Source organism: Kogia breviceps, chromosome 12 (genome assembly GCF_026419965.1).
Source record: "Kogia breviceps isolate mKogBre1 chromosome 12, mKogBre1 haplotype 1, whole genome shotgun sequence".
In the NCBI taxonomy this organism is placed as follows: Eukaryota; Metazoa; Chordata; class Mammalia; order Artiodactyla; family Physeteridae; genus Kogia; species Kogia breviceps.
Window position 1 is genome coordinate 87,669,581 of NC_081321.1, and position 21,859 is coordinate 87,691,439.

The following is a 21,859-nucleotide window of genomic DNA, read 5'->3' on the forward strand; positions in this document are numbered from 1 at the left end:
ATCTAACTACTTCTCTGACGCGTGTAGATGTTTTCAACTATTAATATTAAATGAGAATATATTAAACTACTCCACAGTCTGAGGTTAGACTGCAGAAATGATGGTCAAAGAGCAAGAATATGCCTGATGCAGCCAACCAAGCTGAGAAGGAACAAGAACTTAGTTGGCTCGTGTCACACGTGGGAATTTATGCTGTTCAGCACCTTCCCCCAAAGAGGGCTAAACAAGCTATTAAAACATAAACTCTTTGACCTCAAAATAAAAGTACAGATGATTTCTAACACCTGTAAAGGGCCCATCCTGATTGCAGACTGCTTCGGGAGAAAGAGGTGTGAAGCCTTAAGGATCTGCCTCCCTCCAGGACGCAGAATGACTGGCAGAGAAGTTCAAAGATGAGGGACCCTCCAGCCAGAAAGGAGGCTTAAAGCTCCATATGCACTCAGGTCTTGGCCTCCCTCTACTCCCTGAGTGGGAGAGAAAAGAGCTCCTGTAGACTTTGGCTCTGAAATAATGGACGGCAGGTGCTGCACAGGTCAATGTGACCCTGTACTTGTGCTGCTGGAAGCTGGAGGATGCTGTCACAGTTAAGAGCAGGGACTGGGTTCAAACCTCAGTCCTGCCACTTCCTAGCTAATGATCATACATGATGCTTCTCAGACTACTGCCCCTCTGTAAAACGGGGAATGATACTGCCTACCTCCAGGGAATATTAGGAGGAATAAACAGAGGCCTATGAAGTGCTAAGCACCATGCCTGTTATACAGGTACTCAATTCAGTAAACAGTATCCCTTATTAAGTGGCAGGTGGATGGCAACCTGGGAAGTAAAGGAAACATGCCCAGGTTTACACGGGGGCCAAAGGTCACCAAGATAGTCCAAGACAGTGGTCCTTAAACCTGGCTGTGCATTAGAATCAGCAAGGGAGCCTCTAAAATGCTAGTGCCAGCCCTCTGTACACCCACTGAATCTGAATCCATGGGGATGGGCCCCAGGCATTTCTAAAAGCTCCTGGAAGATTCTAACAGGTAGCCAGGGTTGAGACCCTCTGCTATAGCTAAGAATTGGAGTCAAGCAATGACCTATAAACAAACCTAATAATCAATCAAAACTATGCCCCCAGGCCTAAGAGGGAGGCCATCTTGGTTTTAGAATTGAGAAAAATAGCCTTAAAATTGAAAACGTACCCATCTTTCTAATCCTGAATACTGCATGTTAGTAACATACATCATTCAAAGTTACTAAATTCTTAGAAAGCAACCACTCTGGAAAAGTCATAACAAAGCTCAAGTGTTTATTAAGAATTAAAAATACTGTAAATAAGCCATACAGTTCATTTCACAGTAAACTAAACAAACCTTTTTTTTCCTTTTTTCCTTTTTTTTCTTTTTTTCTTTTTTCTTTTTTAAAGGGCAAGACAGCCATTAAAGGACAGTACAGCTCAAAGGAGAAGGGAAACAGCAAACAGCTACAGAAAATGCACGTGTTCCTCACTGATGGATGGGGTCTGCTGACGGCAAACCTCTTCAGGGACATCGTGGTAAAATAAAGACGTGGCCTCCGTTCCCCAGGGAGGCAGCCCATGCCTTTATGAGCAGCTCTCATAATACATTTCTTTAAAGAATCCAAGGATTCCCTTTTCAGGGATTCTAAACCCTTATTCTAAACACATTATTTGGGGACCCTACCAAGAGGCGACATAGGTCGGCCTCAGGGGACTCTGGGGGGATTTTGTGCCTTCACATTCTGAACCATCTGGATTCTTTTGCATAGTTATCATTGAGATGGAGAAATGGTTCGGGAATGGAAAAGACACGTACCCCACGGACCACCAAGCAGTTGATTCTTTTCAACTAAAGATGGAGGGGCTTGTCCCCCTCCCAATTCAGAGCTGACATTTATGAACTGTAACCAGTTTAAAGTGGAAGACAAGAAGTGAGTGACATCTCATGAAAACCTCGGCCAGAAGTACTAAAAAACAAACCAAAAAAAAGTGAAATGAATTTTCCTTAAAGACAATTAGAAAAAAAGTACCTCCTCCCCCGACTTTTTTTTGTTTTTTTTTACTTGAAATCTGCCAGCCAGGCAGGGTTTTTGAGGTTAATCTGCTTCTGTTTATCCTCGGTTGCAGCCACTACGGTTCTTCCCTGACACTAGGGAGAAACATCCCTTCTAGAAGGCACCTCTGACGCACAGGGGCCGGGCCTTCAGGAAACCCACCCAAAGCAGAAGCAGAAGGCCTGCGCAACCAATAGCGCGTGGTAACCATCGTAAATAAACTAACCGGGCGCAAAGACAAAGAAGGCCCCAGTGGTCCTGGTGGTGTGGCCGGCTCTTCGGGAGGGACCAGGCCCTGGGGGGAGGGGCGCGGGAGCGAACAACACATTTTTTGGTCGTGAGAAGCTGGACTCGCGCCATCCGCGCCCTGCACACGCAATCCATTTAGACTTTCTCGTGAATCTTTTCCACTTTCACAAACAACCTATCCAGGTCATTCCTCAGGTCCTCTAGCAAATTTTTGGCTGACTCCAAGTTGTTCTCGTTGGTCTCGATCTTCACTGAGTACGCGACCAAACTGTCCACGGCAGTCCTGAGCATTTTCAAGTCCGACTCCACCTGGCCCACGGAGGCTCTGAGGTTGTCCAGAGAGGAGAGTCTGTCCAGCAGGTCCTGGGGGGGCGCGGCGGCGGCGTCGCGGCTGAGCAGCGTGCGGACCTGCTCCTGCACCTTCTGCAGCGCCTCCACAGTGCCGGGAAGCTCGGCCACGTGACGCTTCAGCTCGTCCACGTCTCCGACCAAGGAGAGCTGGGCCTCACCGAGGCCGCGCACCCTGCCCGCCAGGCCACCAGCGGCGGCGTCAACGTCTGCGTCGGGGGCAGGGCCCAGGCTGGCCACGCGCTCCTGCAGGTCCGCCAGGTGCCGCGCCTGCTCCTCGCTCTGCGAGCGCAGCGCCTCCAGCGTCTTGCGGTGGTGCTCCCAGGCCGCCCGCGCTGCCTGCACCCCATCTTCCACGCTCTGCAGCCGCGAGTCCAAGCCCTGGGTCTCCTTCTGAAGCGTTTCGAAGGCCTCGGAGGGTCTGAAGACCCCGTCTTCTTCCGGCCTGAGGGCTGAGGCCTTCAGCTGGCCGAGGTCCTCCTCGAGTCTCCGGATCTCCTCGGGGAGGTGGGCGGCCGACTCCTCCGCCCGGAGGACCTTCTCCATGAGCGCCTGCAGGGTGTGGTGCTCCGAATCCGCCGCCTCCTTGAACCTCTGCTGCTCCTGTTTGAGGCTCACCAGCTCTTTGACCTCCGTGTAGACATCAGACTCCATAGTCTGGACTGTGCTTCTCAGGGCCTCAATGTCCTTCTCTTTGGACTTCACCGAGGTTTGTATTTCCTTCACCGCTTCCTTCAAGGCTTTCAAATCCTGCTTGTATCCCTCCGAGTCTTCCAGAGAGGCGACCTTGGCCTTCACGTCGTTTATTTCCTTCTGGCTCCTCTTCTGGACCTCGGTGAAGATGGCGATGTTGTCATTGATGGACTTGGTGAGCTCGGTCAGCCTTTCCTCCACCGTGTTCTCCAGGGACGTGAAGTCCCGCTCCCGGGCGTCCTTGACCACGTGGATCCCATCCGAGAGGTCTTTGAGGATCTCATTCTGGAGTTTTTGTAGAACTTCACTGATGCGGTTGATCTCACTCTCCCCTTGCTTCACGGCTTTCTCTGTGAGATCTTGTTTATGTTGGGAGCTTCTCACGAAGGATTCAAAAGTCCCGAACGTGGCTTGCAGAGACTGCACCTGTAACCAAAATCCAGATGTTAACCACGGAGAAGAGCTGACGATTTTATGCAATTCAGCCGTATTTCTTTTCATTTGCCCAGCTTACAGGTCCCTCCTCCTCCAGAACAGTACCATAATTTTTCCTTTAGGGAACCATCCTTGCACATAGCCCATGTGGTTTGGGGGACCAACCCCAAGGCCGGCTCCAAGTGCTCCAGGCCTGACCAATCAATGCTTTCCGTCCACCCACTTCCCCACCCGCTCCTGGAACCACAGTGATTAGCCCGCGGATGGGCATGTGGCCTAAACCAGACCAACAAATCGATTCCAAAACTTCTTAAAACTGTTGGGAAAGGAAACCTCTTTCTACTGGGATTGCTGGCTATAGGATGAGGGAAGCCTGTTACAGCTCAGACCAGCACATGACCAAAGCCTGCCTACAAATCCAGCCAGCACAGAGGGAAGCAGAACTAAGAGATGGCAAGATCAAGTTCTGAAGACACAATTTAAATCCCTGGATACAGCTATACTGAAAGAACCTACTCTGGAACTTTTTTGTTGGAGCCAATAAATTCTTTTCCTTCCTCCATCTCTGTTTACACCAGTTTAAGCTGAATTTTTAGCTCTTGCAACTGAAAGAGTCTCAAGTTTTCATAGAAACAAAGCTGAGGCACATGGGAGACACTGGGCAGGGAGGCAAGAGACAAGGTTCAGGTCTCTGCTCACCAACTGTAGCTGTGTGGCCCTGAACAAATCATTGTCCTCACCTGAAAATGTGGTCAGTGGACCAGTGACCCTTAGCATTTTCTGGCTTTGTGGACACATTATGATCCTATTTGCCACTACACCTTCATTCTAAATAAATTCTACCCTAAACAGGGTCTGACCTGGGAACCACCCCCAGGAGCAGGTTTAATGTACTGAGAGGCTGAGTATGATAATTAATGGCCTGGGCTTCATCCTGATGTGGCACATGGTGCCACCGAAAATGGTTTCTTGCCAAAAAAAAAAAAAGAGAGAGAGAGAGAGAGAGAAGAAAAAAAAATCCAAATCTGTCAAGTTTCTAGCTCTAACCACCAATTCACAGAAAACATACAAGAGTGAAACATGCCATGAGGATACAGTCAAATCCACAGTGTAGAAAATTCTGCAGGACAAATAATCAGGATCTTTGACAAATAAATGGCATATTTAAAGGAGGAAATATAAGAAACTATTACAGATTAAAAGAAACTTAAAGAGATTTGTCAATTAAATGTAATGTATGGACTTATATGGATCCTGCTTTAAACAAACCAACTGTAAAAGAGACATATTTTTGAGAAAGTCAGGGAAATCTGATTTTGGACTGGGTATTAGGTGATAATCAAGAATTACTGTTAACTTTGTTAGGTGTAATATACTGTGTTTTGCCAAAAGAAACAAGCAGAGAAGAGGAAAAGGAAAGAACGGAAAGGAGCTCTTTATTTGTTAGAAATAAATCCCAGAATACTTTGGGTCAACTAATGTGTCAGTCAAAATTAAAATTAGATCACTATCCACGGGGTCTGCCAGGGCAACAAGGGCCCTTCAGAGGGTCTAGAATTGAACTGACAATATCTTCTGAAGCCCTGCACCCACTTGTGCCCACTGAATCTTCCAGGGAAGGACAGGCCAGCTTCTCTGCCCATGCTTAAGCCATTCAGCAGACCTGGGCCATTTCCCAATACCGAGAGCATCAGAGCATCTGAGAACAAGACAACCAGGTGTGCACCCAACACGGTGGTGGAGTAGAGTGCTTCAGACCCATACCGCTCCACCTCCAGCCCAAAAACAGCACAACAAAATGGGAGGAGGAAGGGCTGGTGAGGGGATGAAATTAAAATAGCAAAAAATGGATAACTATTGAAAACAGTGTTCCCTATATTGATCTCTTCTTTTGTTTATGCTTGAACATTTCCATGATGGACAGCTAAAAAAATAAAATAGCATGGGTTCTGGAACCAGACTGCCCATGTTCAAATCCTAGCTTGGACACTTCCTATCTGTGTGATCTTGGGCAAGTTATTTAGCATATCCGTGCCTTGGTTTCCTCACCCACAGGATGGAAACAAAGATAGTACTGTACCTAAGTCATAGGCTTGTCTTGTGAGGATTAAGTGAGCTTAATCCACTTTACATATTAATATGTAAAGTGCTTAAATTGTGCCTAACACATAATGATCAATAAACAGTAACTGTCACCTTCATTATCATTTAATCTTTCTTCTGGAGTAGCTCAGAAGTCTGGAGATTCCTAGCCCACCCTTGGCCCAATGCCAAAGGGCAAATGCTATAGGTATGTGAACAGGACCCCGGGCTCTAGTTCCAGCACCACCAATAACCAGCTCTGTGAGCACAAGTAAGTCACACTCATATTCCAAGTCCCAAGCTCCTCATCTACTAACAAATAGGTTTCTAAAGTCCTTTCTGGCTTCCACCGGTCTGTGATTTTAAGATTCTCAAGGACTCCAGAATACTAGACGATTTCCCTGCTTAACCGAATATAACCTAGAGCTCACCTCTGAAATTAGGTTATTCAATCACAGAACCTGCCTGTTCTGAGCACAGCATTCAGAACAAAGGTGTGAACAGGTAGGCACACTACCTGCAACATGGCAGGCGTTCATCACCGTTTTCTGAATGAATCAAAGAACGAACTCATTTACAGAGAAAGGCCTGATGAAGACGGAGCTGGTCCATTTCCCCCGACCCCTGACTGTCACTCCTAACCTGGGCTGGCTCTTTACAAGTGGCTAGGAAGGGGACTAGATCAGAAATTATGGATGAAACCAAACAAATCAACCCGTGACACTAAAAAGAGCACAAAAAGTGTCTCCCTATGATGGTGTTGTGAGCTGTTCACCTTCACATGAAAAGACCTCATTATAATCAATATGCAGGGGACTTCCCTGGTGGCGCAGCGGATAAAACTCCACACTCCCAATGCAGGGGGCCCAGGTTCGATCTCTGTCCAGGGAACTAGATCCCACATGTAGGCCACAACTAAGGAGCCAGCAAGCCACAACTAAGGAGCCGGCAAGCCGCAACCAAGGAGCCCACAAGCCACAACTAACACCCAGCGCAACCAAATAAATGTTAAAAAATAATAATAATCAATATGCAGTGGATACATGTTGCCCCAACATATGGGGGATACCCACTAAGTGGTGGAAAAGATGCCAGAGCAAAGTAACGCTAAGACAGGTTCCCTGTCATCAAGGAGCTCACAGCAGGGGGTAGGAGAAGAGAATAGTGGTGGCTCACATTCAACAGGACACTTGATGTATACCAATGATTATGCAAAGCACTTCAGAGACATCATCCCAATCCACCCTGATAATAATCTCATGAGTTGGTAGCTCCTATTAATCCCCATTTTACAAAACAGGAGCCTGGGAAGTGGTAGAGCTGAGCATCAAAATCCAAGAATGTCTGACTTTAGAACCTGCGCTCTTAGCCTCCAGTGATACGCTCAGGCAGAAGCATGCCCAACGTGCACTGAGTGCTTGGAGGAGATACTGCCTCAGCTTCAAGCCTTGACTCCTAGCCCAGAGTCAAGATGAGAAAACAAAGAAATACGACCAGAGATCTCACTCGTCCACAAACAGCTTTTAGTCTCATTAAACTGTCCCCACCAGGCCTAAGCCTACTCCTATACTCTACGCCACCCTGGTTCTGCCAGAGCAACCCAGGCCCTTCAGAGGGCCTAGACCGGAACTACAAACATTTTCTGAAGCCCTGCACCCACGTGTGCCTGCTGAATCTTCAGGGTAGGAGCAGACCAGCCTCTTGGCCCATTTAGCAGACCTGGGCCGTGTCCCAATACCGAGAGCATCTGAGAACAAGAGAGACCAGGTGGGCCCCCAGAAGGGCAGTGGAGTAGCATGCGTCAGAGTCACACTGCTCTGACTCCAGCCCCACCTCCACCGCTGAGGGTCTGCACGTCCCTGAACGAGTAACACAGCCACTCCAGGGTCAGCTGGCCCATCTACGAAATGGTGCTAACGCCTCAGAGGGTGTCTGGGAATGCCTGGCCCACAGTGAAGACTAATTATGAACAAAATAATACAGTAAGAATATGTCCCTGCGAAGAAGCAAACCCCAGCCCCCATCGAACCTCACAGGGCTGTGAGAGGCTCAAACTTAGGTTGTCAGAGGGCCCATCCATCACTACTCACTCCTCAATGCAGAATAACATTTCCTGGCCACCCCGAAGGTGCAGAGGGACGCGGTCACACACTGTGGAAGATCCTGTGTGCCAAATGCCCCCGTTCTGGGCACGTTCTGAGTTCCAAGTCAATGAAATAAGCATTAATTGAACACCTACTAGGTAGCAGGCAAGGCATGGGAAAGACAGCACGATGAACAGGCGACTGCTTAAGAGTGTCCTAGGAGTTCGCTGAAGTTTGAGTCCTAGCCCTGCCACTTGCTAGGTGTGTAACCACGCAGAGTTCCTTAGCCTCCCTGAGCTCACTTTCCTCATCTGTGAAAGGGGGATCATAACAGTCCTTACCTGTTGGTCTCGTGACAGGCAACAAAGATGAGTGCACAGTAAATACGAGGCATTAATTATTAGCTTGATTACACCACTAAATTAAAAAAGAAAGGTCATGATTTCAATGGTGTTACACCCAGGTGGACTCTTAAAAATCTGGACAGAGCCCCTTAATGTGGACATGGGAAAACTGGGTCCCCAAAAGGAAAGGAATCTGTACAAAGCTGTGATGGAGGAGGGGTGGGAAGCCGAAAGGAGACTAAGGGAGGAGCAGGGAGGAAGCAGAGAGAATAAAGTTCAATTTCTTCCACCTCAGTTCAAGACCTCCACCATCTTGGCCTCGACCTCCGCCTCCCCCTCCACAGCTTCCTACATGTTACTCTGCTACAGGCAGGGTAGCCACGTGCTGTCCCCCAAACCAACCTGTCTATTCTTCACTCCTCTCAAAAGTTATCCATTACCATCCAGATCTAGGCCGGCACTTCCCTGGCCACCAGGATATGGGCCTGGGCAAACTCCACCCTCTCTCTCTCTTCTGAACTCGCACAGCCGTTACCCTCAACTGAAACCTACCTGTGTGCTGCTTCACAAATAGGATTTGTCTTTTGCACCTTTGCACCCTCCGCGGGGCCTACGAGGAGCCATACGACCATCAGACTTCACCAAATATTATGACTGATTGGTAAGTGGGTGGATCGAAGAGAGGAAACGGAGAGGCTAGTGATTATACTCCAGCAGTATGTCTACTTTTTAAGAATGATTTGACGTTCAGGATAGGCAAAGCAGCACTGCCTACTTAATTCCCTGCGAAAAGTCACCCCCCTTGGCCTGCAGCATAGAGTGAGATGACTCACTCCAGTGGCTCTGCCAGTCTTGAGAGGAAATTCCTAGTCCTGCATATTCCACACAAGTCGATAGAAACTTGGCAGGGCAGGCAGCATGCTGGGAAAAGAAGGCAGCAGTTCCGGGCTCAGAAGTGGTGGCGGGATTTTTTGTTTCGATCATGCAACCCAACTTTCATTGAGCAATGACATTAGGGGAGGACGCGGGAATGAGGCTGAGGGAGCTGCACTCGGTGTAAGAAAAAAAAAAAAACAGAAAGAGTGGAACCTAAGCAACTTCGCGTTGAAAGGGAGATCCATCCAAACCTGAAATAGGCCCCTGTGGACCCTGCACTCCGCAGTGGCCTAGACACTATCATGCAGTCTGCCACTCAAGAGCTGGGGTCTTTATCAATTCACTTAATCTCTAAACCTCAATTTTCTGGTCTGGAAAATGGAGTCAGAACTGCCAGTCCTCCCTCCCAGGGTTGCTATGAGAATTAGATAATAAGTGAGTAAGCCCTCTAAACACCATATAAATGTGGTATTATTCACCGGTATGACCTAGTATTTTGGGCCTTTCCTTTCCTCTAAAGCTGAAATATGCTACTTCCAAGGCCCACATAGGTACACTGGTCCAATAAAGGGCAAGGAGCCTAAAGAGATGAGCTACTTCATTAAAACTACACAAATGAGTAAGACTACTAGCTTTTCTTTCCCCAGGCTCCAGGTCTATTAAAATCTGGCTCAGATGTCTCCCACTGGGAGAGCAGAGGTGAGGCCTTGCCCGAGGCTTCCAGGGATGCGCTGGCTTCCCTTCCAACCTCCTCTTCAGACAACTCTGCCCATTCAGCGATTCCTAATCCAAAAAGAATGGGCTTCCCAGAGCCTGCCGGCTTCCTTACAGGTCACCGCTAATGTCCTGTGACAGGCCCTGGCCCACCCTCCCGGGCCGGCCAGACCATTCTCGAAGCGGTCCATCCCTCGGGGCCGATTCCTCCGCGGCCATTAACAAAGAGGATCTGGGGACTCCTTTGGAACTAGGGGGCCGGGGCGGGAGCACCCCGGGCCGCTGGCGGGCCTAGGCCGGCGAGGGGCCCGGCTGAGAGGACACGAGGGGGCCCGGCCGTGGATGCGTGGGCAAGCCGCCGGGCGCACGGGGTTTGGGGAGCCGGGGTACCCACCTTCTGCTCGACGCCCTGTAAGCCCTGACCCAGGTCCTCCCTCTGCCGGGAGAAGTCCTGGTGGCCTCGCCGGACCTGCTGGACCTCCTCCAGGACGTGGTGGACACACCAGCCCGAGAAGGCGGCCGCCGCCACCAGGGCGAGGTAGAAGAGAAAGTTGAGCACCCGGCCGAGCCTGCGCGAGCAGGACGCGGAGGACGAGGCGGCGGCGGCGGCGGCGGCGGCAGCGGCGGCGGACTTGCCGCCGCGGTGGCCGCCCTTGCCGTGCGCCTGGTTCTGCGGATGCTGCGGCGGGTGCTGCTGCGGGTGCGGCGCGGGCGGCGGCGGCGGGTGCTGCTGCGGCGCCGGCGGCGGCTTCTTCGCCACGTCATCCGCGCTGCCCGACGGGTGGGCGCCCTTCTCCGAGGGGCTCGCGGCGCCGTGGCCGCCCTTGGAGCCCCTTTGTTTGGCCGAGGGCATGGCGGGCGCGGCGGCGAGTGAAGCCGCGGGCTGCGAGGCGAGCGAGCGGGGCGCGCGGCCCAGGAAACTTCCTCGGGTTCCCCCGGGGCTGGGCGAGCGGCACGCGGGCGCTGCTGGCGTCGGAGCGGCAGGGAGAGAGAGAGCGAGCGGGCGGGCGAGGAAGGAGGCCGGGCGAGCAAGGAAGGAGGAGGGGGCCTGCCTCCGCCGCCGCCGCCGCCGCCGCGGCGCCGACCCCGCCTCCCGGGAAGGGAGGCCGGCAGAGCAGAGCCGGGAGCGCCTGCCACGCACGCTGGGGCCGGCGGGCGGCCCCTCCCCCTGCCGCCACGACCCCAAAGAGGGAGGGCCGAGCGGGGGGCCGCTCCGCAGGGTTTAGGGGGCTGGACCAAGTCGGGGATGGGGTCGGTCGAGGGAAAGGTGGCGGCCCAGCGGGGACTACGGGAGCCGGGGTGGGATGGGGGTGACCGAAGGGAGAGGGACGGCCCAGCAGGGTCCGGGGGTCGGGGGTTCGGGGTTCGGCGGAGGGGAGGGTGGTAGCCGAGCGGGGTCTACTGGGGCCCGGTGGGGGTGGGGGACGAGGATGGTATCCCAGCCGGGTCACCGGAGGTCGGGGCAGGCGGCTGAGGTGGGAGGGGGCAGGAGGCGGCCGAGGTGGGAGCGACCGGGCTGGGTCAACGGAGGCGGGAACCGGCGCCGAGTGGCAGAAGGGAGTGGGCGGAGGGCTGGGTCGACTGGGACCGGGACTGGCGACTAAGCTGAGGCCACGGGGGCCCCGGGGATAGGCGGCCGAGATGGGGGTGGCCAGGCGGGTCGGAGAGCGGAGAGCCGGGGAAGACCTGGTGCAGTGGGCCACGTGGGAGCCCCGCTCCTTTCTGGACCTGTGCGGAGAGAGGAAATGAAGGGGGGGGGGGGCAGGAGCCTTGCCTCTGGGAGTGGGAGCAAAGGGGCGGGAACACACACCCCCCATTCCTTTCTGCTGGGAGTTGGGGAAATCCCCACCCCCCCTCCCCCCATCCCACCCTCCAAGCCTCTGCTGGTTGGACCTTGTCCCTTTCCTGGGGTTTGAAGGCGGAGGCAGAAAGGGCTTTCTGAAAACTAGTTGGCTCCAGGGACATGTTTAAGGGAAGTTAGCAAAGATTCTCGGACTGCGTGAAGACTGTTCAAGAGAAGACTTGAGCGGCCCACTTAGCCCAGCCAGTACGCCGTCAACGCTGTTGACTTTTTTTCTAAAGGCCTTTCAGCTCCATTTTCTCTTTGGGGGCCCACGCTCTGGCCTCAGCCCCTACCACAGACAGGCTCTGGGCTCTGTGCTGGGAAACCAGGAGCAGCTACAATGAGAGGGAGGCAGATCAGGGTCACCCCTACTTTGGTAGAAGGAAATATAATAATGCCAGGCTCTGTGCTTAGCAACTTACATATATATTCTCCAGACCTCACTGATAGCTTCTAAGATAGGAATTATTTTACCCACTTTATAGGAAGGAAACTGAGGCTGAGCCCCACCCCAACTGATTGGCTCGAGGTCTCACACACCGTGATTTGAACCTTGGTCTGCTCCTTTCAGAGCCTGTGCCGCTTAATGGGCCCCAGAGAAATTAAGCAATTTGCCCACTCTCAATAAGGCTAGTTAGTGCTGTGGCAGGGACAGAGCTCCACTCTACAAGCTACTTTACCCCTGAACCTGGTGTCTGTGTGTGCCTGTGCGTTAGGAACCCTGTTTCTTCAGCCTGGAAACTTCTCCCAATTCCTTCTTTTTAAAAAAATATTCCTGGGGTTCCCTGCTGGCGCAGTGGTTAAGAATCCGCCTGTCAATGCAGGGGACACGGGTTCGAGCCCTGGTGCGGGAAGATCCCACAGGCCAAGGCGCTAAGCCCGTGCGCCACAACTACTGAGCCTGCGCTCTAGAGCCCGTGCTCCACAACAAGAGAAGCCACCGCAATGAGAAACCCACTTGCCGCAACTAGAGAAAGCCCACTTGCAGTAACGAAGACCCACTGCAGCCAAAAATAAAATACAAATAAATAAATTTTTTTAAAGATGCTTTTAAAAAAATCACTCGTGAATGAATGAACACTTGTACCTGCCCTCAAGAGGCCTGCATTACATTTGGAGAAATGTGCAAAAACATTTCGAAGACTAAATTGTGTAGTTGAGAATATAAATGTAAAGGGAACTTGGAAAGCAAACCACTGGGCAGCGCGTGGGGAAGTCTTCTAAGGCTGAAAGTTCTTGAGCAAAGCCTTGAAGAATGCATTTGCATAGGAGGAGCAGGGGGGATATTTCTGTGTCGGAAATGGGGTGAGCCCAGGACACCTGTCTGACACGAAGGGTGTGAGCTGCGATTAAGAAAGAGACAGTTGAGCTGGGTGGAGTGGGTCCAGATTGCAGAGGTTCACAGAAGCCAGCTAGACAGGCGGAAGAGTCGCTATTTGTGTGGGAGGCCAGAGTAGATTATAGCAGGTTCTGGACTAGAAATATAATCATTTGCCCCAGACAGGAATGTTCCCACTCCTGGTAAATACCAGGAGCTCTTGTACAAAAACGCCTAGCTCTGGACCTACAGCGCTGATCTAGGAAGGGGGAAAGGAGATGGCAGAGGAAATCAGAAAACTAACTCATCATGAAGCTGCTAGAAGAACCTTGTTTAAAAACTTCAGCTAGGGCTTCCCTGGTGGCGCAGTGTTTGAGAATCTGCCTGCCAATGCAGGGGACACGGGTTCGAGCCCTGGTCCCGGAAGATCCCACATGCCGGAGAGCAACTAAGCCCGTGCACCACAAGTACTGAGCCTGCACTCTGGAGGCTGCAAACCACAACTACTGAAGCCCGCGAGCCTAGAGCCCGTGCTCCGCAGCAAGAGAAGCCACTGCAATGAGAAGCCCGCGCACCACAACGAAGAGTTGACCCCCCGCTTACCGCAACTAGAGAAAGCCTGTGCACAGCAACAAAGACCCAGCACAGCCAAAAATAAATAAATAAAAATTTAGAAAAAAAAACAATTTCAGCTGAATTCAGATTGTGTTTCAAAATCTCTAGTGCAAAAAAAGTAACCATCCTCCTTCAAGCAGTCATCCGTGTTAGGGGAGAGGTAGTGATAACTTGCAAAGCAGCTTTGGGGGCCCAGACAAGCTCTGGCCTGGGAGGCAGGTGCCCTGCTTTTTAGCCTCAGTTCTGCCACCAAACTAACTCTGTGACCTTGAGAAGTGTACTTAACCTCCTCTCTGTATTTCAGGGTCACCACTTGTGTATTTCTAAAGGCCTTTCTTTTTTTTTTTTTTTTGCGGTACGCGGTCCTCTCACTGTTGTGGCCTCTTCCATTGTGGAGCACAGGCTCCGGACGCGCAGGCTCAGCGGCCATGGCTCACGGGCCCAGCTGCTCCGCGGCATGTGGGATCCTCCCGGACCAGGGCATGAGCCCATGTCCCCTGCATCAGCAGGCGGACCCTCAACCACTGCACCACCAGGGAAGCCCTAAAGGCCTTTCTTATTATTAATCTATTTCTTAGAGATAGTAGTCATCTGATTATTATGAGAAATAATTAAATTTTTAAAAGTTGATTCAGAACATAGGCCAGATATAAGAATGACAGGTTTCTCAACTTTCTGCCTCTACTGAGCCCTGGAAGAATGAAGGGAGGGGGGAACTCACTGTGACTATTGAGAAATGACCTCCTAGAACTTCGATGTCCAGATGACGGGGACGATGATGATGATGATGATGGCGACAATGATGGGAGAGGATGACAGAGAGGATGACCGCTCACACCGTGAGGCTGTAGGGTAGCTGCAATATCACAGCCTGCTGACAGTCACTGCTCGCTCACTTCAGGCACTACGCCAGGAATTTCACATGCTTTACCTCCTTGCATGCAGTGAGTCTTTGATGTAGGCACCACAGTGGTACTGATCCAGTTAACCGATGAGGGGGAACAACTCTTACACAAGGTGACACATCTTGAGAATGGTGGGAGTCAGGCTAGAATCCAGGCGATTGATCCTGGAGCTCATACCCTCAACCAACACATGAATGTGTAGACCAATAAGAAGACAAAGCCTAGTATGATGAGGTAATTTATCCAAGGCTAGCCAGCCTTCTGATGCAATCCAGGCTCTTAATAAGCACCATGAATCTCAGACTGGGAAGGACAGGGGAGGGCTGTATCTCAACCTGACACTGGTGATTTACCTCCACAACTGCTCCTGATGGACCTATTTTTCACCCCTCAGGAGTGCTGTAGGAAAAAAAGAATTATGAGAACCACTGCCTTAGCATGACACTAAAAAATCCTTCATAATCTGGCCCCTGCTTCTCTCTCTCTAGCCTCATGTCTTCCTCAAATCTCTTCCTACCCTGTGTTAATCCAGGCTCAGCTTTCCTATAGTTGCCCCAATTTGCCATATTCTCTCAGGAACTCAGCTTCCTTGACCCTTTTCCTGCCCCACCCCCAGTCTGGATAAGATGTCCCTCCCTGGTGCTATCCCAGCTCCCAGATGGGTCGTAGCACTTACTATGATGCTATAATTGCCTGTTTGCTTACTGTCATTCACACTGAATCTTTCAGGGCAGAGACTGTCATCTGTTCCTTTTTCTCAACCCTAGTGCCAGGCACTTTGCCTGGATTGAGGAGGTGCTCAGTCCACAATGGATTGCTCATTGAATGGATACAACACTGTGTGACTTAAAATGCCAGACTTCTGATTCGCAGCCTCCCCCGTTTCAGGGTACCCACTCTTTAGTGGGTGGGGGTGTTGGGAAAGTCTCAAAGTTTTGAAAGTTTAGAAGTGGGTACTATGGGGAAATGCAATGTTTTGTGATAGGTTCAGATAATTTGTTAATTTAACCAAAAAACCAGGAGAGGTGTGTGGAGATGATGGATTCCTCAGTGAATGGAATGGAGAGGTAGTGCAAAACCTGTACTCTTCAGAGACCATTTTCATCCTGCCCCTGCCTTGATCAAGAATCTCCCAAGGGGCTTTCCTGGTGGCGCAGTGGTTGAGAATCCACCTGCCGATGCAGGGGACACGGGTTCGTACCCCGGTCCCGGAAGATCCCACATGCCGCGGAGCGGCTGGGCACGTGAGCCACGGCCGCTGAGCCTGCGCGTCCAGAGCCTGTGCTCCGCAACGGGAGAGGCCACAACAGTGAGAAGCCCACGTACCGCAAAAAAAAAAGAATCTCCCAAGTCTCCTTATTAGAGTCAAACCACAATGGCCAGGAGTGTGTTGGGGGGATGGGGCTATGAGAACTAAGCCTCCCCACTCACCAAGGATTCTACTCAACCTACCTCTCCCTGACCTACAGCCGCCTGCAAGCCTTTATTCTTTGTTCCAGCTCTTCTCGCCAGCCCTTCCGCCTGGAAGTTCCAACTGCCTCCTCCTCTAGGAAAATCTAGTCCCTGACCACCCCCTCCCAGCACCCCAGTCAGTCCCTCCATCAGGTGGGTTGTTTGGAATGAGGAAGGGTGGTAAGGATGCGGGTTGGGTTTGATGCTAACTGGTTGTGTCCCTCTGGAAAGTTGTTTAACTTCTCTAGTCCTCATTTATAGTGTAGGATGACTACTTCACAGGATTCATGGGAAGTAATGAGTATGAAAAAGACCATTATAACTGTAAGTTACATGTACATAATTATTATTACGTTAATGTGTGCCAACTAGATAAATCCAGCCCCTCTATAATTCAGAGCCTATCTGTGTATTTTCAGCTAGGAAAAAAAAAAAAAGCATCCGTAAACTGTGGTTTATAGTACCAATGGCCTAAGGTTGTGGTGAGGTTTCAGTGAAATAATATCAGTAAAGCACCCAGCATGCCCTATTTCAGCAGAATGGAGATTTTGTGATTAGTGTGATATCTTATCCCCACTAGGCAATGGACCTCTAGAGGGCAAAAACTTTGCCTCATTCACTGCATTATCCTTAGTGCTTATTGTTGTGTGGATAATTGACACTAAGAAAGCATTTCATGTGATTCATGCATTGGGCAAATTTGAGCATCAGACCTAGGCAAGGGGGCCAGAGCAGTGAACAAAGCCATCCAAAGTCCCTGCCCTCATGGAGCTTTCATGCCAGCAAGGGAGACCAGACAAATAACACATTAATAACTACAGCATGCTGGATAGTACTGAGTGCTAAGGGCAAAAAGTATAGTGTGGAAAGGGGAGCAGGATGGCCATGGGATTGGGAGGGGGGTTGCAACTTTAGGTTAGGTGGTCAGGGAGGTCTCACTGAGAAGGTGACATTTGAGTCAAGACCTGAAGGAAGCGAGAGGGCCAGCCATGCAAACACCTGGAAGAAGAGTCTTCCAAGTAGAGAAAAGAGTGAATGCAAAGTCCCTGGGATGAATCTGAGAAGCAGAGAGGAGGCCGGTGTAGCTGGAGCAAGTGACTAGTTCAGTCAACAAGTATTTATGGAGCCCCTACTATGTTTTGAATAAATGAATACATGAGCACAATGCCTGGGACGTGGTCAGCTCTCAGCATGTGTTGCTGTTATTATCATCACTGTCATCATCACTCTTATCTCTAGGTCACTCTCACCACCACCCAGTACCCAGCCCACGACCCGGCACCTAGTAAGAGCTCAGTGAACTGAATCTCACTATGTCCCTAACCATTAACACCTGGTTATCTCTTGAAGTTTAGCTTCGTTGGAGATATTGTTTCTTTACGGCTGACCTTTTGCTCTGAAAATCCTTCGGTTTTAAAGTAATACCAGAATTGTATGTAAGTGCAGTATTGTATCACATGGATTGAATTCCTCAACCTTCAAAAAGGTAGACAGGGCAGTCTACAGTTCAGATCCTGTGACTTCTGATTAGTCCTGGGCCTCTTCGTTTTATAGGGACAAACAGCAAGTGTCTGGGCTCTGGGCCCAGCATCCCCATCAGATTTGGGATATCACCTGGAACCCAGTGGCCAGAACTAGCAGCCTGCTGTCCACAACTCAGATTAGCCTCTGAAAAGGTTTCTGCCTAAAAGGGGGTGGATGAGAGTGAGGGAACTAGGAGCTCACCACGAAACTTTCAAACACAGCAATACTCACCGTTATTTGGGAGGCTTGTCCAGTGATGTGGAAATGATGTGGAAGAGCTTAAGAGTCACTAAGGAACAAACGAACTCCTCTCTGAGTCTCTGCCAGCCAGGAGGTTTCAAGTCACTTAGGAAGGAGACTCCTTGGTGAGGTAGGATAATCTCCTACTTTTCTCACAGCGAGGAAGTCAGTATTACTAATTTAATCCCCTCTTGCTTCAATAAGCCTAGGTCCCCTTGTTCTCTCTTCAACTGAAAAAAATACCACCCCTTTCTTGGTCTATTTCTCTGACGTCCAATGAAGGCGAAGCAGACCTCTAATTATAGGAAGCTGGCAATTCAGTTGCAACATCAGTCTTAATGCATTCATCCCTTCTGCAGCTCAAGTCCCCCCAGGGACTTCCAAGACATCTGTTCTAAAGTGGACTGTGACCAGGGGGCAGAAGGGCCCTTCTTTTGCTGTCCCAATGTTGTCTTTCATTGTTCCCAAACACACCCACCCCATAGGCAGCTGACCTCTTTCTCTCTCCTCCCTGGTACCACACAAGTTCCTGTCTTCTAGAATGAATGAATTCGTTCCTCCTCTCCACCCAAGAAAATGCAGTTCTTCCAGGAAGAGAGCACTGGCTTTACAGCAAATAAGACATTCTCATTTTAAAGAAAAATAAGGCTGCAGCCCAGAATGTTTTAGCGATTGGCCTAAAGTCACACAGCTCGTCCCTATAAAGAGTCAGGGTTTGAACCACGTGTGTCTGATTCCAAACCCCTCTCCCTTTCCACCAGTCCCCACTGCCTCTTGGATGAATGACCTCCAAGGAATACTGATTAGCACCCAATCCCAAAATAAATATTTGGTGTCAATTTGAAATGCAGGGAAGCATGGAAAACTGGTTTAAATGAGTACTGTGTAGAGAACAGATGTGGTATCAAACAGAAGTGAGATCAATAAATATTTATCAAACCACTGAATATCAGTGAAATGAAGTTAAGGCAGGTGGATCTTCTGAGAAGGAATGGCGTTTTCCATCCTCGAGAAAGGAGATTCTTTGCACTGTGAACAGATCTGCATGAGAATTTTTTTTTAATGACTATGCCTCTGTTATTTTCACAACAGCTGTCTTTGGTTTACAGGCTAAGCTGCCCAGGGGCTGGGATTATCTGTGCCACTGAGTAGAGGTGGCCTGCAGTGGAGCCAGATTTTGCCTTTGCCTAGTTTATGAAGGCAAGGCCTTGGTAAAGTTCAAAGCATCTCTCCATTTCTCTAAGGGAGAAGGGTTCCTTTCCTAAAAGGTACAGCCTCTCTGAAGGTTTCTGAAATCTCTGGGATTAAAGGACGACCTGGACCTCTTTCCGTTTGTCATCCTGACATGTATTTGCATGTTTTCTCTGGAAATATCTTATATCAGTTCATCCTGAAGCAGCCCCCTGTGCGAGCCAAAGATTCATTCAAGAGGAAGAGGGGAGAATTGATTAATGTGTCAGGTGCAGAGCCAGGCATTTTATACCTAATTTCCCATTGAATCATCACAACCCTATTAGGTAAATGTTATTAAGTCTGTTTAGGGCAGAAAAATAAGAAGACTCAGTGCGGACAAGCGATCTGCCCAGATAACAAAGCCTGCAAGTGGCAAAAATAGGATTGAAACCTACATCTCTGCCTGAGTCTAAAGTCCACTCCGTTCTTTCTACTTCTCCCCCAGAGGCTTCCTGGACGTGCAACTGAATTCAGCTTGGCATTGACAACTCTCTCCATCAGCTCCCTACTTATCCAATTAGCTTTATTCTCCACAGTTTTCTACATCATCAGTGCCCAGGGAGTTTTTAAAAACTAGTCGAACCCTGACCCCATATCAAAACTGCTAATGGCTGGCACCTTGATCTTGGACTTCTCAGCCTCCAGAACAGTGAGGAATTTCTATTTACAAGACACCCGGATTATGGTATTCTATTATAGCAGCCTGAGTGGACTAAGGCACTCTTCATATTCTTCCTAAATTTTCACAAAGAGAAAACATTTATTATTTGAAGGGAGATTTACTCCAAGTGTGCAGACGTATATTAAGATGTGGTTACAAGGCAGACGACTTGACTTTCTCCATGTCCAGGGCAAAAAAGCTACTCCTTTCCTACTGCATCGGCTTGTTCCCAAAGAAAAGCCTTGCAACCTGCAAGATTCAAGATGTCCATACAAATACATAGATTCAGAAAATCTCCCTATTGCTCACACATACTTGAGAGTTGCAATATTAAGCATGAAAGTTATATGTAAATGGTAATCATGTTTGTCACTGTAAAACAAGAGTGGGGATTTGCATGATTTGCTATATCGGATGTACAATAGAGGCAAAATCTTTGGGCGACGCATCTTTTTTTAATACATTTATTTATTTATTTTTGGCTGTGTTGGGTCTTTCTCTAGTTGCAGCAAGCGTGGGCTACTCTTCACTGTGGTGTGCGGGCTTCTCATCGTGATGTCTTCTCTTGTTGCAGAGCACGGGCTCTAGGCGTGCAGGCTTCAGTAGTTGTGGCACACAGGTTCAATAGTTGTGGCTCGCGGGCTCTAGAGCATAGGCTCGGTAGTTGTGGCGCACGGGCTTAGTTGCTTCTTGGCATGTGGGATCTTCCCGGACCAGGGCTTGAACCCGTGTCCCCTGCATTGGCAGGCAGATTCTTACCACTGTGCAACCAGGGAAGTCCCTGGGCGATGTATTTTGAATTAACATAGTTGAAAAGAAAGAAGCTGACCTGTTGAAGGTTAGTAAGAAATTTTTTTTTAATGTTTCCACTTCTTATCTTCTAAAAAAAAAAAATCCAAAAAAAAAAAAAAAAAAAACCATAAAACTGCTAAGGACCAAGGCATGAGTACTTCTTTAACTCTTCACAGTCAATAGGTATGTCCATCCCTGGTTAAGAATCACTACAACATCTGGACCCTTTATTCCAGACAAACCCCCATTAGTGCCTTATATTTCCTCCCTTCCTCACCATTTCCCATGCAAGTTCCCTAAACTGAGCAATTCCAGTTGTCCTTCAACAACCCCTACCTCACCTCTCCATCAATCACAATTCTGTCTGTCATTTTTACAAATCAGTAAAGAAGACTTCAGTAAGTGTTAAATGTTTGGGAAAAAATGACCAATTTTGATGCTCAGGTCACCCACACACTGTGACAAGCTACAAATGAATTAAATCATTAAATACAAAAGTTTCAACTTTAGGCAAATAGAAACTAAAGTGAATCATATCTTAAGATTTTGGTGAGGAAATGGAATTTAAACATAGAAGAAAAAGGTTTTATTAAAAGGGGAGAGTGGATCAGATTTAACTACACGAATACATAAGACTACTATATTAAAGAATAAGGAAAAAATATAGGAAAAATATTTGTTGTAAATACGGCAAGCAAATGTTAGTATATTATTATCTAAAAAGGTCATACAAATAGGGTAAGTGCTCTGAGGACTGGAACCCTATCTTGTTTGCTACTGTATTTCCTAAATCTATAGATGCTTGCCCTATAATAATGGATCAGTAAATATTTGTCGAATGAAGAGATTTTTTTAGAAACCTTAAAACCCCAGGAGATAAGTGAGAAAAAGACATGAAAATAATTCACAAAAGAAATACGATTACTCAACACATAGGAGCATATTGCTAACCTCACTTGTGATATAAGAAATAAAATATTTAAAAGACCAATGGGTTATTATTTTTGCCTATGAAATTAGCTGAGATTGTTTTTAAAACCATGACATATAATGCCAAGGCAGGTTCCTTCATGCTGTCATTGATTGGGCCACTTTGGAGGCTAGTAGAAATGGGGAACAGGTTCTAATGGTATCGAGATCATCACTGTAACGGTAATCATTGGTTGTATCTGACCACAACCCTCCATCCCCCTCTTCTGACAGACCCTACGATTCTCAGGCAGTGCACCTACCTTCTGAGTCAAGGGGAAAGGACAAGATTAAAGGCTGCTTGACCCTTTGCTGGGACTTTCACACCAGCGCTGGCTGGAAGAGAAGCCCTTCCTTTTCTCTGGTTGTGATTCAGTAAAGATGTGACTCTGGAAGCTGCCAGCAGTCATGTCTGTTGAAGCATGCC

At 49.1% G+C, this 21,859-nt stretch overlaps 1 protein-coding gene across 1 annotated transcript; it reads right to left on the minus strand.

Moving 5' to 3' along the window:
- Window positions 1-1,274: 1,274 nt before the first annotated feature.
- On the minus strand, window positions 1,275-10,817 carry CKAP4 (cytoskeleton associated protein 4). Its single transcript, XM_059081160.2, has 2 exons — window positions 10,275-10,817; window positions 1,275-3,771 (listed from the first exon to the last, which is right to left on the minus strand). Exons 1-2 carry the CDS (start codon window positions 10,731-10,733, stop codon window positions 2,440-2,442), a joined length of 1,791 nt encoding a protein of 596 aa, XP_058937143.1. The 5' UTR covers window positions 10,734-10,817; the 3' UTR covers window positions 1,275-2,439.
- Between the last annotated feature and the right edge of the window lie 11,042 nt (window positions 10,818-21,859).